This window comes from Haemaphysalis longicornis, unplaced genomic scaffold (assembly GCF_048455015.1).
Source record: "Haemaphysalis longicornis isolate Haplotype H1 unplaced genomic scaffold, Haemaphysalis longicornis Haplotype H1 scaffold_3, whole genome shotgun sequence".
NCBI lineage: Eukaryota > Metazoa > Arthropoda > Arachnida > Ixodida > Ixodidae > Haemaphysalis > Haemaphysalis longicornis.
In genome coordinates, this window is record NW_027526335.1 from 91385580 (window position 1) to 91401729 (window position 16150).

General features: G+C 50.0%; 1 protein-coding gene across 1 annotated transcript in view; it reads left to right on the forward strand.

The window, feature by feature from the left end:
• Rcd6 (Reduction in Cnn dots 6) overlaps positions 1–15533 on the forward strand; it is a 75722-nt gene extending 60189 nt beyond the window's left edge. Inside the window, exons 3-7 of the mRNA XM_077703780.1 lie at positions 3120–3208; positions 7499–7594; positions 9233–9292; positions 11159–11245; positions 12425–15533. Of these exons, the coding sequence (XP_077559906.1) occupies positions 3120–3208; positions 7499–7594; positions 9233–9292; positions 11159–11245; positions 12425–13222 (1130 nt within the window). The 3' untranslated portion in view covers positions 13223–15533. The remainder of the gene's footprint in view (positions 1–3119; positions 3209–7498; positions 7595–9232; positions 9293–11158; positions 11246–12424) is intronic.
• The last annotated feature ends 617 nt before the right edge of the window (positions 15534–16150 follow it).

Genomic DNA, 16150 nt, shown 5'->3' on the forward strand with positions numbered 1-16150 from the left:
GCGCCAGGTTTCGATCCCACGACTCTGCGGGCGGAACGCAAGGTACACGGCACTTTACCGACTGCTCCACGGAGCCGACACAGAATGGAAGGTTACGCACGCGCCTTATATCCTTGACTCATTCAACCGTCGGCCACAGGTGCGCCCTCTCCCCCGCGTCCTCCTCGCCTTCTCTCCGCTCGCAACACCCTCTCTCGCCGCGTTCGGTTCGCGTTCATGTGGTGGCGCGATTTCGGCGCTATAACACTCTCTCGCGAAGGGCATTGGATTGGATTGGATTGGATTGGCTTGGCTTGGCTTGGCTTGGCTTGGATTGGATTTGGATTGGGTTGGATTAAAGTGGATTGTGTTGGATTGTGTTGCGTCATAGCCGCGCCACGTTGCGTCGTAGCCTCTCCACGTTGCGTAATAACCGCGGCAGGGGGTTCACGGCACGTTTCACGTTTCACCATCGACTTCATCGACAATGTCTACGCTGGAAGACAACAATTACAACAACAACAACCAATACGTAATCCATAAGACTTGCAGGCACGCCCCCCGCGGAAATGCTCTGCATTTGATCGTGCCCCTCGCGAGGGGGATGTTTTGATTTTCTAAGTGGGTGGAGTTTTTTGTGCCTTCCCTAAGCAGCGCTAGTATTAAACCAAGAGTATAAAACATGGGTATATTAGTCCTTTTTGGTAAGATGACATGTCATCACGCCGATACAAAAGGGAAACCAATAGCAATCATCATCATGCTGTTGGCGCGTAAAGTTGTACGTTCTAAGTAGGCTATGCCGCAGTGACGGTTGCTGCGGTAAATTCAACTTTACAGCAAGAGGGCCGTTAGGCAGGGAAAAGCCAACTTTTGAGGGACATGCGCCCGCCCGATTGTTGTATGAAACCCCGGCATATCCCCGTGCAGGGATGTGCAGACATGGACAAATGAAACTCGAACATGAAAATGTGAACCATTGCGTAAAATTGTACTATCCGTGGGGTCCAATAATGGCGCCCTGTTTGTATATGTGGAAAGCCGCGTTTCTCAACTTCGTTACTGTAACTAAGCCACGCGTCAATTTGAGCTGCATGAAAGCAATCGCACTATTTGTGCGTTCTGGCGCACATTTTCGTGTTCGCGTTTCATTCGTCTATGACGTAACATCGTAAGGCCGGCTATCTATGGAACCAATACTTGCGGCAAAGCCAACTTTACAGCAACTGATTATTTTGCTGCAGAGCCAACAGCTCGCCCCTGTCCCTGGGGCTGCAACCTTTATGTCGTTGCGACGAAGCCAACTTTACAGCAAAGGTTGACAAATAAGCTTTGGGACAAATAGGGTACCGTTTCAGTCTTATGGCTTTGGGACCCTCGTCTGTATATACGCATGTATGTATATTTTTTGTGAATTGAATAAACCTTTGAAAACTTCACCGACTCTGTCTTCTGCGTACGAAATGTTGGATTACGTAAAATTAGCTGCGCCACAGCAAACCCGTTGCGGCCAAACGAATTTTATACGGCAAGAGGAAACAAATTTGCTTCGCGTCAAATGGAATTATTACGGGCAAGGCCCATTTTAAGGTAGCAGCTAACCTCCAAGCAAAGTCGACTTTACGAACTATACTCGCGTGTATTAAATGAAATGTACGCATCAGAACAGATGTGCCCCTGGCTTCGTCTATCCATAATTTTACGCAGTATAGCCTAACTGTCCTAGAATTTTTCATCAACATCTTGCGCTTAGTAGGAGCGCGGTTAAACCTGTGAAGTATTGAGAACGCTTTATCTTGCAGAATCATCTGTACATGTTCGTACCCACTAGGCTCCTATCTGACAGCTGTAGACTATTCTTCTGACCTGGAGCGCTTTTCTGCGTGCTTATGGGGCCTCAACGTGTAGGAACGTTTTAATCCAGTGCTTAATATGTGCAACTGGTAAAATTAACTTTTTTTCACAGCGAGCAAATGATTCTTGCCGTAAAGTTGGCTTTGCTGCATTAAACTGTGGCTTATGGACGCACGGACAACCACAAGTTATGTCTTTACACGTGCACATTGCGGATACGTGTTTGACTTCCCTGTAAACTTGGCTTTTCCACAAAACATATTTTGCCTATGGGTGCACGCGCTTACATACGCAAACACAGAGCACGAGGAATCGCAACGGAATGATCAACAGCTTTCCGCTGCAAAACGTGGGGCATTGTACGAACGTTCGGGGCCGGAGAAAAAATTCGGAATTGCTAGAATTCTTAACAAATAGTGGCTGCTCTGCCGCTCACGTCTAAGAAAAATTTGAGCTTTCCCGCCGAATCATAAGTGGGAGCTACGAGAAGAAAAAAAGAAGTCGCCCGAGGTGGACAAGCGACGCCAAAATTCCAGCGTAAGGTGCGATTTAAGTTTTATAAATGCCGTAGTGAATTCAGTCTTAAACACACCAAGAATGCGGGTGGACATTAATTCTTACTGGCAACTTGAGTGCAAATACTCGCTCCTTTTCCTCGGCGCTGTTAGCACTCACCAGGTGCTAGGAAAATAGTTCAATTGAATATAATGCTTTGGACTCAGCTGCACGAAAGGAGGCCACCATGTGACTCAGGTGACGAAATTTTGCCCTAACGCCGACAACAAGCCCAAGCAACTTGCGCGCGGTTTTTTCTTTGTGTGTGTATGTGTGTGTATGTGTGTGTGTGTGTATGTATGTGTGTGTGTGCGTGTGTGTGTGTGTGTGCGTGCGCGCTTTTGTACTTGAGTCCGTGCGTGCGTGCGTGCGTGCGTGCGTGCGTGCGTGCGTGCGTGCGTGCGTGCGTGCGAGGAAACTCGCCCACGCAACAGATGCGCAAAGATGTGTGCCGCAACGGACCAGCGACTTTTACATCAAGGGTCGCCTGCACGTGAAATTTTGCTTTAACCTCCAGCGCGTAATACGAACACAAAGTCCGCCATTGACCGCCATCGTCACTTCTCGGCTGGACGACAGGCGCGCGTACGAGTGTATTCGTGTCGACCTACTAAGTGCGGATCCAAAGCTCCGTAAAGCAGAACATCACACGGAGCCGCAACTGGCAGTGCAGCGGCGCTAATTAATGCCGCATCGTCGTTCTCTTCTTTTTTTTTCCCATGTACACGCAGTCCAGCTTCCCGTTCCGGCGTACGTGCTGGCCGCCGGCTACTTCTCCATCTTCCTCGTCTCTCTGTTCCTGCTGGCGGGCCTCTTCCTGGTGAGCGCTTCTCCGACAACGAAACCACGTGTTCTTGCGTCACACGCGCCCTGGAAAAAAAAAAAAAAACAGTTCACGTGGGCTACTATTGTGTACGCATCGTGGCGCCTCCGCAGAGCGCCACACGGGCTATCATTTTAGAACAGAGCACGCCGCGGGGCGTACAAACGAGTGGCGGGAACCCGACTGAGCTTCATAGAGATATACATGTCCTATTCTATCGTATCTTGACAAACTTCAGCAGCCAAAAGGTTTACCAACTATTCCCAGATGCAAAACTTAATACGGAAAAAATTGTATCCGTTCTCATATCCTCCTGCTCGCTGACAGCGACTTCACGAGAAATCTCGGAAGGTTGGCTTCACCCCAGCGCTCTATAGAGCAACAAGTTAGCGTGTTCAAATGTGCGAATTTGGCGAATGTTGGTGTCCCTGCATAGGGTGTTTTCTTTTTACCCAAACTGCATGCTCGGCCTCATCGTTCGCCAATTCACACATTCGATCACGCTAATTTGTTGCTCTAAAGAGCACTGGGGTGAAGCCGACCTGCGGCGATTTCTGCGCTGCACCAGAGTCCTTCTATCCTTTGAAGAACTCTGGTTCCACTCAGCGTCTGCCTCCCACTCAGCGTCTTTACATTAGTTTCTGGGCGAAAATGTATTCAGTTTACAGTTTTACTTCGCGCAGTGTCACTGTAAAATAAAAGGCGCGGGATTTTTAAAAATGTTTCGCCCTTCGAGATATGGACACCTTGCAAAGCTAAAGATTTGCACGTAATGCTGGGGAGGAAAGCAAAACCATATGCTCATTGCTGTATCCTGCATCTGAAGGAGTTGTTTCGGGCTGCGTATTATTCACGAGTAGACGGCAAGCGTGCGTAGGACGTGCGCTAGCGCAAGTTTCCTTTTTCGAGGCCGCTCCTTTTTCCAGTCCCGCCTAATACTCTTGTCACACGGTCACTTTCAATCGCGATTGAATCGATACGGATCGAGCTCAATCCGGATCGGGCGCCGTTCACGGTCAGTTTCAATTGCGATCGAGCTCAATCCCGCTCGAACTCAATCCTGGTTCCACAAGCGGGATCGAACGAAAACGGCGATACTCTCGTCCCCGCTGAGTAATGGCAGAGAAGGTTACAACTTCAACTAACGCCACAAATTCTGTCAAATAACTTGACCCAAATAAGGGTGCGGTAACATTTACATAGTCACGTATACCTAGGACCGCACGAAGTTACCAGACGCCGGCCGCGATGTACATTTTTTGCGCCATCTGGCGTACATGAGTGCAACCGGTGCAACTTCTCGATCGGGATCGAAACGTGCTGTGTAGCAGCGGCGGTGCGTCGAGCGCGCGCGTAAAGTATTTCGCACTTTGCTTCAATACGGATAAAAAGTGCCCGTGTGACAGGGGTATTGCAGCTTGCTCAAGGTGGTTCCAGCTTTTTAGTAGTGGTTATAAAAAAAAAGCGATGTGTCCAGGGCAATGAAAGCCTACTAACTTCGATGAATTACTACGCCTCCTCCTAAATTATTGACCTGCTCGTAACGTAAAACGCGACCGGCGTTGTACCATATAACCTATGGAATGCACGGCTTAGTGGTTAGTATTTCCGGTTTGGATACCGTGCATGAGGCGAGGTTTGATTTTATGGCGCTGAAAATGGTTGAGTTCTGCGTTTCACGTCTTAAGATGTCCGTTTACTACAAAAATAAAACGTGAAGAATTGACTGTGTTGAAAAAAGTCCTTAACATACCTAGAAAAACAACGAACCATAGTAGTTACGAGCTCGCGAGATGGCAATGGCGATGCCTTACTCGTACATGCTATAGTAGTACGTGTGTGACATACTGCAAGTCGTAGACCATCGCGGTGGCCTAAACGCAGTACGTTATCCAATTGGGACGAGTTTCTCGATACGCATTCCACTACCTGCCGCAATGCCTCGCTGCGATGGAGACGGAATACAAAAAAAAAAAACAGAACAGACGGCGCTTTGATTGCCGAACATCGGGGTTTTATGAGGTGATATGCGCGGCAAAAGCTTCGGTCGGCGCGCTTCTGCGTCAAACACCTTCCAAAAAGCAAAGCCCGTGAGCAGCGTCATCATTATATTGTAAAACGCAGCCGAAGGTTGGATAGCGTAGGATGCGACGCCGGTGCGAGGGATGAGTGTCAGTGGCGGAGCTGTGCGGTGAAGCCAATCAGTTAAACGAAGACCGAGAAAGGTGTAAACTCCTTCTTACCTGTGTGTCGGGTCCCGCTATTGCGGCGAAGGCCGCCGCAACGCGCGCATTCGTTTTTCACCGCATCGCTGCGGGAGAGCAGAGGCGCGCCGAGCAGCGCATGTGTGCGCGCTGCGTGCCGCGGTCGTTTCTCACGCTCTCTGCATGCGTTCGGGGGATGTGTCAGCACCTTCAACGCGTGTTTCCAGACTGCCTGTGCAAGGGCTTAAACGTGAGCGCGGCCGGGTATGCGGTGAACGCATTAACGGGCCGTTTACGATTCCTGCCTTGTATGTGACATGTAAAGCGGGCTGTGCCGGAGGGAACGGTCCGGTACCGTTCCGCCGTGGGTTCCGGGAGCTCGAAAGCACGCGCGGCTTTGTTTCCACTCGTGCGTGTTGCGAGCTTACCGCTCCCCCCGATTTTACTGCATGTCCGCGTATACGGACAGGCCGCGATAAAGTTGCGGCGTCGGATACGTGACGCCGTTGGGCAGCTACATGTATCATTTAGTATAAATCAGGCCAGCTTGACCCGCTGGCTTTATAGGGCCTTCCTTGATTGATTGTAGGGTTTAACGCGCCGACGCAACGCAGGCGACGAGGCGCGCCGTAGTGGAGGGCCCCGGATTAATTTTGATCACCTGGGGATCTTTAACGTGCGCCGAAATCTCGCACACACGGGCGTTTTTGCTTTTCGCCTCCATCAGAAAAGAGGCCACACGGCCGGGAATCGAAATCGCGTCCTCGTGCTCGGCAGCACAACGCCTTAGCCACTGAGCCACCGTGGCGGGTATAGGCCTTCTTTTTTTAATCGACTTGTTCTGAACCTTAGAGACCTCCCCCATCACCCCCCCCCTCCCCTAAATAAAAAAACAGCGGCTGTTTGCTCTGGAGAAATTCGGCACACGCATTTTATTGCTGCTGGCATTATGATCTGATTTTGCCTAATTATTAATCATTACGGCTAAATAAATATCACTCTTCTGGGAAGTATTTCAATTCCTTCCGAAAACATCTCTGGTGGTGGTGACGTACACGGAAGCAGGCTCCTCCTGGCCTATCCAGATAAATCGCGTGCGCCGCGGTAAATTTTCCAGCGTTTTCGATTTCGAAATCACGTTCCTGGATTGCGCGATGTTTACTGATTGATTAATTGTAGGGTTTAGCGCGCCGACGCAACGCAGGCGATGAGGCGCGCCGTAGTGGAGGGCTCCGGATTAATTTTGTCGACCTGGAGATTTTAAAGTGCGCCGAAATCTCGTTCACACGGGCGTTTTTGCTTTTCGGCTCCATCAGAAAAGCGGCCGCCGCACGCGGTGCTTACTGCGGTGGCATGAATGATGAATGCAAGTGTTTCTCTTTATTAACGTCGGGAAAATTTTGTACGGAACCAGGTCGTAAGATAACATGTCGGATAAGCTAAAATCCAAAGTTTGCAGTGAATCGAAAGCACTTGCAAGATTACGTGTCAGACAACTAAAACCCAAAAGTTTGAGATGTAAAAGCATTCAGTGACGAATGTAATAATAATATGATAATGTTGGCACATATATTATCGCGTGGTCTTTTATCCGCACGAAAAAAAGTTTTCTTCCGCAGAAAATAATATAGGAAAATACTAAGGTTATGGCCACGATAGCCTCTAATAACCGGCATGTTTAGAAATCTAGATGATTAAACAACACCTTTGAAAGGCAGGAATCGACTACGCTCGAGACCCAAAAATTCTTTTTTGTTCATAGGACGCCTTGGCAATGTCGATCGGGGCCTCGTGTCATGTTGTACTTCTAAATTGCTACATATCACTGCAAATGACATTTTGTTTCTCATTTAAATAGTTACTGTTCCTGGACCAGTCAGCTCACGCTGTGATAAGAAGCGCCCCCAGCATTTCTTTCATTGCAACAGGTGTGTTGGCAAGCACAATATCGACGCAATTGCAGGATTAGCGCCCACAGATGGCCGACCCACTGCTGCCACGTGCTGTCGACTCACCTATCTGTCAGATCTGCAGTTGAGGGTGCGGAACTAACTGTGCTCTCCTCCGTTCAACGTGTTTGCAGAGGAAGTCCAACTACCTGCTTGGTTGGCTCTTCGTCTCGGTGCTGTTCTTCTTTCCGGAGTGTGGACTGGCGCTCTTCATGAGCCTGCAGTACTGGGTCAGTTACTCTCTCTCTCTCTCTCTCTCTCTCTCTCTCTCTCTCTCTCTCTAGTTAAAAGTTTCGTTTTAAGATTGTAATGAATTCCCATTATTGATGGGCTTATTTTTAAATCAAGATTCGGATAGGAGAATGTGAGCAGATGGGAACATTTGAGCGATTTAAGATTCGCGGATGACGCCATGGTATTTGTTGTTCAGTGAGCCCGGAGGAGACCTTCACGGGAAAAGCTGAGTCATAAGCTTAAATATAAGCATGAATGAAGTAGAACTATTGTTAAACAGCTGAACAGTGAGGCAGCCTTTCGACCTAAGTAATTATGCAATAGAATAATTATCATGGAGCAGTTATCAGCGCCTCTAACCCCGAGTATAGTTATTAATTGACGGGTACCTTCTGTACGCACTTGAAAGTGTTGAATATTAGGTTGCCTTTGTCACACACACACACAAAAATTACATACAGCGAATGCGCACGTACGTCCGGTGCTAAGTTATTGGGGAGAAACTTGGGGTCCATAATCATCATCCCATGCTATGCAAATTTCTAACGCTGCAGTTGCGAACTCTTAGCTAGAAATGACATCATCCGTGACGTCATGAGTATACGTGGTGTGGTGACGTCATCATTGTTGTAAATGCATGGCAATGAGAACAGCAACTGGTGCAGCATTAACGGGTCCCCCACGTGAAGGGGGGTAGGTATACGAGCGAAGAACGCTCGCAAACACCGAACGAAAGAAACTGCACTGAAGGCCGAAGAGCAGCGAGTGGAGATTGGAGTAGAGAATCGCTGTGTCGCCGTTGTGCATTTTGCCACACTTTTGATAGGGCACAATTGTGAAATGCGTGTGTTTGGGCAACCCTACAAGGCGTGTGCGAGGCATCCGACCTCAGCGGAGCAGCCAGCGATACGGGGGGTCAGAGCTGCATAACGCGAACGGAAAAGATGAGCAGCGTATTTAATGCAGAGAACCCGTATTGTTTATGTTTATAAAATTCGGTATTCAGCCCCCCCCCCCCCCCCCCCCTACGTTGGCATACAGGCAAATGCTTCTTAAATCGGCTTGATATAACTGCAGTGTTAATCAGCTTTTTATGTACTGCGGAAGCATGGCAAAGGATCCCTGAAACATTTAAAATTTATTTCACTGCAGCGCCAAGCCACAGGAATTCGCCGTGGCAGACTAAGCTCACCATATTTTCTTTTTCAAGCAGTCTATAAAATTCCTCTTTCTCTATTCCACTGATAAGTACAGCAGTGTTATGCCGGCTAAGCCGTGAAGGCCGCCACCGCGGCCAACAAAGGTAGCGGTTTGAGGAGGGGATGTATTGTTGAGGAACTCAAGCAGGCAAAAAAAAAAAAAAAAACAAATCTGAGTAAAGCAGCAATATGGAAGTGCATGTAAAGCTTACGTGCATTATTATGAGCGGCGGCGTCTTTCATTATCGCCTCACGTTTGACCGTTCGCCTGTGGCGGCGTCAAGCGACTGCATTGTCCTCTCGTCCCAGCTGCTGCGCTTCCGAAGCGAGGCTTCTGTGTGGACACTAACTACCCCGCACGCTGCCCGGTAGTTATGCCGTTCACTCCCTCCTCGTGCTAATCATGTCGTCCTTCGTTGCGTGACGCCTTTGCAGAAGCTGGACAGCAAGGGCATCGCGGAGCTGGCCTTCTACATTGCCCGGGCAGTGATGAACGTAAGGGAAACAACGCCACCTGCCGCCCCACCCGGCGGCAGAGTGTTCTGCTTCCTACGCTTTTTGCTTTATCGCCCGCAATTTTTCAAGGGTAACGAACGTTGTCTGGCAGAAAGGAAGTGCGTCCTGTATCCGGCACAGACACCGTCCCATGGCGTAGTGTGCGGCGGTGGAAGCTGAGCCATTACGATGGTGCGACTTCCTAAGCCTAATTTGGAATTACCAGTGCTGAAGTAAACCCTGAGCTCTAAAGGACGACGTTCGCCCTGGCGCTTTGATAGCTCGCTTCCACCAGAAATGCCACCACCGCGGACGTTTACCCAACACGTAGCCCGTTTAAACGTATTTGATTGTAGGGTTTAACGCGCCGACGCAACGCAGGCGATGAGGCGCGCTGTAGTGGAAGGCTCCGGATTAATTTCGTCCACCTGGGGGTCTTTAACGTGCGCCGAAATCTCGTACTCACGGGCGTTTTTGCTTCTCGCCTCCATCAGAAAATCGGCCGCCGCGGCCGGGAAGCGAGCCCGCGTCCTCGTGTTCAGCAGCACAACGCCTTAGTCACTGAGCCACCGTGGCTGGTCCATCTAAACGTCTTATCCGCTGAACCATCGCGGGGCACCTTCTCACGCATGTTTCTGCGCACCGTTAAATGCCCGCTGCAAATACACAGAGAACTCTTATTTCACCCTTTTTGGCCGGCTCGCTTTCGGGGATCGTAGAGCATTAGGCGAAACGAATATTGACCAGCTTTTGAGCGGCAGGCAAAAGCAATCAGTTTTAGCGGCCACCTTTTCGCGCGCCCTTGATTGGACGGACCGCAGCTAAAAGCGTCCAACCGTTAAAGCGCGAGAGCGGGTGTGAAGCTCACGCGCAGCGCGGAAGCTGCAGAAGAAGCGACCACCGCGTATACGATCTCGGTCTTTTCAGCCGGCTTCTAAAATAGCCGCTCACCGCTGCTGTCAGCAGAGCGAGCAGCGAGAAGTGTCTTGGCGGCGGAGGACAGTAAATGTGTAATCTGTGGCACCCTGCGAGGTGCCCGCAGAGGAGAGACGAGAAAGCGCGCGCGGTGGTTCGTCGGCCGTTTCACGCTTCGCTGCGCCTCCGCGGCCTCATTGGGCCAACAAAGCGTGAAATTCGTCTTCCCCCGAGGAACGAGGAAAAGCGCGCGCAAAGGTGAGAGCGGCATCGCTCGCCGCAGTGCAGGGGTCGTCGCGGGGCAGGGAAGAGGGACGGCACGAACTTGATCGAAAAGCCGTTACGAGCGCTTTGCAGTCCACATCGGCGCCAGCGCTTTATCTGGCGCGACAATATTATACACCGGGAAGGCTCTGCGGATCGTTTTTTACAGACGCCGTTTTGAAATATTGCACCGAAATCCTCGTCGCAGGAAACGGAATTCGTTATAAGCGACACTTCGTTAAAAGCGGGGAGTATTTGTTCCCACTGCAGCGTGGGAAGCGCGAAAACTTCGAGTAAAACGAAATTCGAATAAACCGATGTGAATATAACGAAGGTTTGTTGTATTTCGCAAATCTAGCTCACAAGCATTCTAACAAAGGTGTGTACCCTTTCGACGGCTGTTCCCCGTTCCGCCCTGAGAGCGTGAAAACTTCTATCTCCTGCCTATCTATCTCATATCTCCTAAAAGTTATATCTCCTATCTCCTGTTAGGCGAGTTTGGACAGCAGCTAATGTGCGCCGGCACCGCTATCCTGGTGGTCGAGTAGCTGGAAACAGGGTTCGTAAGGGTGATTGCCGTTCCTGTTGATGATTTAACTCTACCATTCCTACGTACCACCCTAATATACATTATTTTTTCCACTCCTTCCCCTCCCCCCCCCCCCCCTCCAACCTCGATTGGCGCAGGTGGTGTGCATCGTCTGCATCCAGTCGCTGTACACACAGTGGAAGCAGGAGAAGGCCGTCATGCGTCGCCTGCAGAACCTCAACGTGGTTGGTGATCGCTTCTATACTCTCATGCATCGACCTCGCTTTGATTCCTCCTCCTGCCATGTTCACTTGCTTGCGAGGGCGCGGAAAGGCGCTTAAGGCCCTTTCGCGGAGTCGGCATGTATGGCAGTTTCTGTCTTGGGCGGTACACAATATGTGCCATAGTACCATGCACGCAGCCGCCGCTGACCTTTGACCTCACCGTATACTTCCACGTTTTAATAGAAGCGACATGTATAAGTTCACGTATACAGTCATGGGTAAACGAAACGCGAACACGAAGATATGAATCAGAACGCGCAAAATTGAAAAATACTGTTAGTTTAGGTCCAATAATGGCGCGCTATTGGTATGTTTGGAAAGCCACATTTCCCAACTATGTTTTTTGTAAGTGAGCCACACGTCATTTTGACTTGCATGGAAAGAAATAGCGCTATTTGTGTATTCTGGTTCATATTTTCGTGTTCGAATTGTCCATGACTGTACAAGTTGCAGGCCTGGGCTTAGATAACTTGGGAAGTCGATGACTGATGACTTTAGGTCTCTGAGTCGGAGTTTGCGTCGTCCCGTCATCTTTGCGCTGTCCTTTTATTATGAATTTATGGGTACACCTTACATCCCCCTACCACATTATCGCACATTACAAAAAAAAAAAAAAAAACATTAAATGGTAGCAATGAACCTGAGCTCAGTGAACATGCTGTGTCTAGAGCTTACATACGCGGACCCTCTTCGCGCTCGTGTGTCTGTCCTGTGGTCGCTGCTGGCACTCCAGACTCCAAGTGACCACTCATTTCGCCTACTGATTTAGCGCATGCGCGGCTCAGTTCAGGGGGTCATCGTACGACAATGCCTGAAACAAACTATGGTACCACGAATTAAAAAAAGAAGGCATACACTCAGTACAAGCCGGTAGCTCTTGACAAAAAAGGAAAAAATCTGGAGTCGTCCGGAAAAACCGAACTCGCAATTTTTTTTTTTTTACCGCCGAGCGTTTTGCGGAGTTCTTCAAATTTATTCGGGAACGAATAATATTACTTATAACTGTTTTAGTGGCTCTGCCGTTGATTTCCTGTGTACTGGGGCCGTTTTCATTCTGGAGAAGGCTTATCCGCATTCCGGGATTACATAGCTTTCATCCGCCGAGGTTTCCTCACGGCACTCGTTTCTTCTTCCGTCCAGGTTCCCTCGTACCGAGACTTGTCTCCCAGCTCGAAGAGCAACGGTGCCGGCCCTGGCTCAAGCAACGGCGTGGGCCGAAACGCCAGCCCCGGTGCGCCTCGCGCCAACGGCAGCGCCAATGGCTCGCTGTCAGCGGCGTCGCGGTCGCGTTTCGCGGCGGCAGCCGACAGCGAGCCCACGTACATCGTGGCGCACAACTCGGCGCTCAAGCGAAGCACCTCCTCCGTGTCGGGACTAATGGTGCGCGCAGTCGGCGGCGGCGGTTCCCACCGGCACCACGGGGGTGTCTACAACACCGCCTTCAACGGGAGCCTCAACGGATGCGTGCTGGGGCCCTCGGGCGTCGACTTCTACGCTCCTAACCCGGCCCTCTGGGCCGGCCCCAGCCCGAGGTCCGAGTTCGACGCGTCTTCCTTCGCCGACCTCGTGGCCCGCGGCGGCGGCTCTTCGGCGGGAGCCGGCGGTGGCCTGCTCAACGGCTACCACAGCATGTCCCGCTCCACCTCGGAGCTTAACCGCGGAGGAGACGGGTGGACGATGAGCGTCGCCAGCCCGTCTCCTCTACCGTCTGCGAGTCCCGTGGATTACGCGACGCAGAGCCTCGACCGACCAAAGTTCCGGAGGAACGGCGGCCGCAACAACCGCTGGGACGTGCTGGACGTGAGAGGCTTCGGCGACGTCACGCTCGAACGGCTGCCCGAAAGGCCGTTCCAGTACCTCAACAGGCCCGGCTCCGTGGTGAGAGGCAACGAGTCGGACACCAGCTCCAGTCACAGCATCAGAGACATTGCGCTCTGATAGACGGTGCCGATGACGGAGAAAAAGCCGACGGGAACGTCGTTGCCGCATTGCCTGCAGTGCTTCGCTCCCCGGATGTGACTCGTTGTACCAGGACTGCCACACGTCACCGGTTGTGACAGGACGAGACCTTGTGCACTCCCTGAATGCCTCAAAGGTTGTTTGTTAGGCAGTGTTGCTGTAATCCCCGTGCACCTCGGATGTCTTTTCATACAGTGTTCTGAACTGTTCACCGGATGCTATAGAGTCAAACGTGCAATTGCATTCCAGAGGAATAAGGTAACCAGTGCTTACCTTGACGATGCGCCAGACCACTTGCATCACATTGAGCAATGTCGAAATAGAAAAAAAAAGCTGAAAGCTATCGATAGCCGAGAGGGCCATGCGGTGCTTTCCTTGTTTTCGTGTTTCCAGGCGTGTGTACATTACAGCACTCGGCGTTCTCTCTCCTGATTCACCTAGGAAAATTCCAACGTGGCAAAAGAGCTAGCAGGTAAACAGGTGTTGGTTTTCAGCCGGCGTTCCATCTCCGCACTCGGTTCTGCAGCCGTGCTCTGTGCACGTTGTAGCGCAGCTGGTCAGGACCATGGGCTGCCTCGTGGTACGAAGAGTGTGGGATGTGTACGCCTCGGCAATCATTCGAGGTGGGCTTCGCAAAACTACTCGTCGAGCGACTCCTCCGTGACCGTGACACGCCTCTTAATCCTGGCCAAGGACGTCTGACGCGTAGGTGCAAATGTGGACAATGCTGTGCTAAGCACGTATGAAGCAATGCCCCTTCAAGTACGACCTCCCAATTGACAAGTTCTGTATAGCGTTGACGAAAGGACCGGTTTGCGCGCGGAATTTCGGCACGAATGCACAATTCCATGCAAGCACCGCTAAATCTTCCCTGCAAGGGATGAAATAATCGTATTGCAGGGCGAACTACAATCTCAACCGAGTCCGGATGGGTTGAGTAGATAAAATGCGCACGAGAACGGCAAATAAAATGCGAATTGCCTCAATAACCGTAGGTCGCTAGGCAAACCACAGCGCATGCTCGTTTCCTGCCGAGCACAAGGTCGCCGATTTCGTTCCCGGCCGTGGTTGTAGTTATGCTAATGTAAGCGATACGCAAACTCCTACGCGTCGAGATTACGGTACGCGATAAATGTCAAGGGGTCTAAATCAATCCATAGCTGTCGCTACACGCTGCCTCATATTCCATGTGATGCTTCGGTGCGCGAAATACGGATTTGAAATTTTGAAGAGGGAAGGGGCCATCCCTGTCACTTGCTCAAACGTGCAAAAAAAAAAGTTTTTTGCAGGGGATTTACGGGAACAAAATAGTCAGCGTAGATGAGTTGTGCATTCTCCAGATGGGAGGAATGGCCGTATCGGAGTTATCTGTCGTGGATATGCGTTGCAAACCATTGCCATTTGGATAAGAATACAAAACATCCGCCGCGTCGGCCGCCTTCCAACTGTTTCCTCCTAACGAGGCCGGCAGATTTTATTTTACAGTTGTTTCGTTTGTTCATTCCTAATCTCGGCCGTTAAGAAGAATCTAACCCGCTGCCTTAATTCAACCGCTGCATGGCTTTAATCTTACGCGCAGATAGGTCCTATGCTGGACGGAATTATACGGACGGTTTTCATTCGTACGCAGTGAGCATTCACCACGTAAGAAATGGACTAGAGGAGTACCTACACCACAAAACATTGCAATAAGAAGCAACAAGTATGTCATATGGTGTAAATTTCAACGTGTGATATTGGCTAAGTTTAGTGGGAAAAAAAAAAAAATGTGGTGTTATGAACACAAACGTGTCACAGCCACTATGTACAGTGTACGCCGAGAAAGCGCTGTTTTTTTAATGTCGTTTTGTAAGAGCAAATCAAGTCTGTATAGATGATCACCGTTTCTGTACATAGCACCAAAACGAGTGTCAGATTGTTGTTCACAACGTGACGTATGGCGTTTCGAGCATTTTAACCCTAACTGTGTGCGTGCCAACAACACCGTGTGGAAGCATATCGTCAAGCGAAGCCACATGTATACGGGCCCCCGCCATGGCGCGCCAACAAACAACTTAGTATACAGATAAGCCTGATGCAGTACCGTCAACAGACAAAACTGCTGCCTTGCTTTGACCTCATGACATTTATTAACCGAGTGAGAAAAAAAGATATGTTATGCTACACGGATGAAAATTCAGGCGCTGTTTGCCGCTGCCGCATTCTCTTTTTTATTTAACTCGAAATGCCATTTTTTTAAGTGCACTTTTCGCAAAATAAAACGAAGTGTCATTCGCAGAGTTTGAATATATATATATTGGTGTCATTGTTCCTATTGGGATGGTTTATGATGCATGTGTGCGTCTTAGAAGCCATCCTGCATAATTTTAAACAATTTTTCCAACATATGGCTGACCTTTTCTTACAAAGTGATTCTGGGTCTGGAGCCAAGCGAGAGACGGGTGGAATTTTATTTGTCGTCTTTGGAACGCCAATATGCACGCCGGAGATGCAGCATGCACCTGTGTTTCCAGTTCGAGAAAAACGAGAAAAGCTGCGCGGCTAGTTTTAGACGTGGTCCCCTGCGCAAAATTCGAGAGCGTAGAGGACATAGGCTTGGCAAATTCTTTGGAAGGCAATATCTTTACGCATGTAAACTATAGCTCAAGAACAGAGACCGCAGACAGCCCGGACAGTCGCTAGGGTATACGATGTCACCCAACTGTTCCGGAATAACAACTTTATTTTGGCCCTTTTGCCCAAGCGCACAAACCCAGATGATGACAGTCACCGCAGAAAACAAAGAGCAAAAGATTTACTGAACATGCGGTAAAGCTAAGAAAAAAATGAATATGTCCTGTGTGCTATGCACTGTGTTCAGCACTTTCTCCTGTGTTTTCATCTCACTGAGATGAAAAGTCTTTCGTA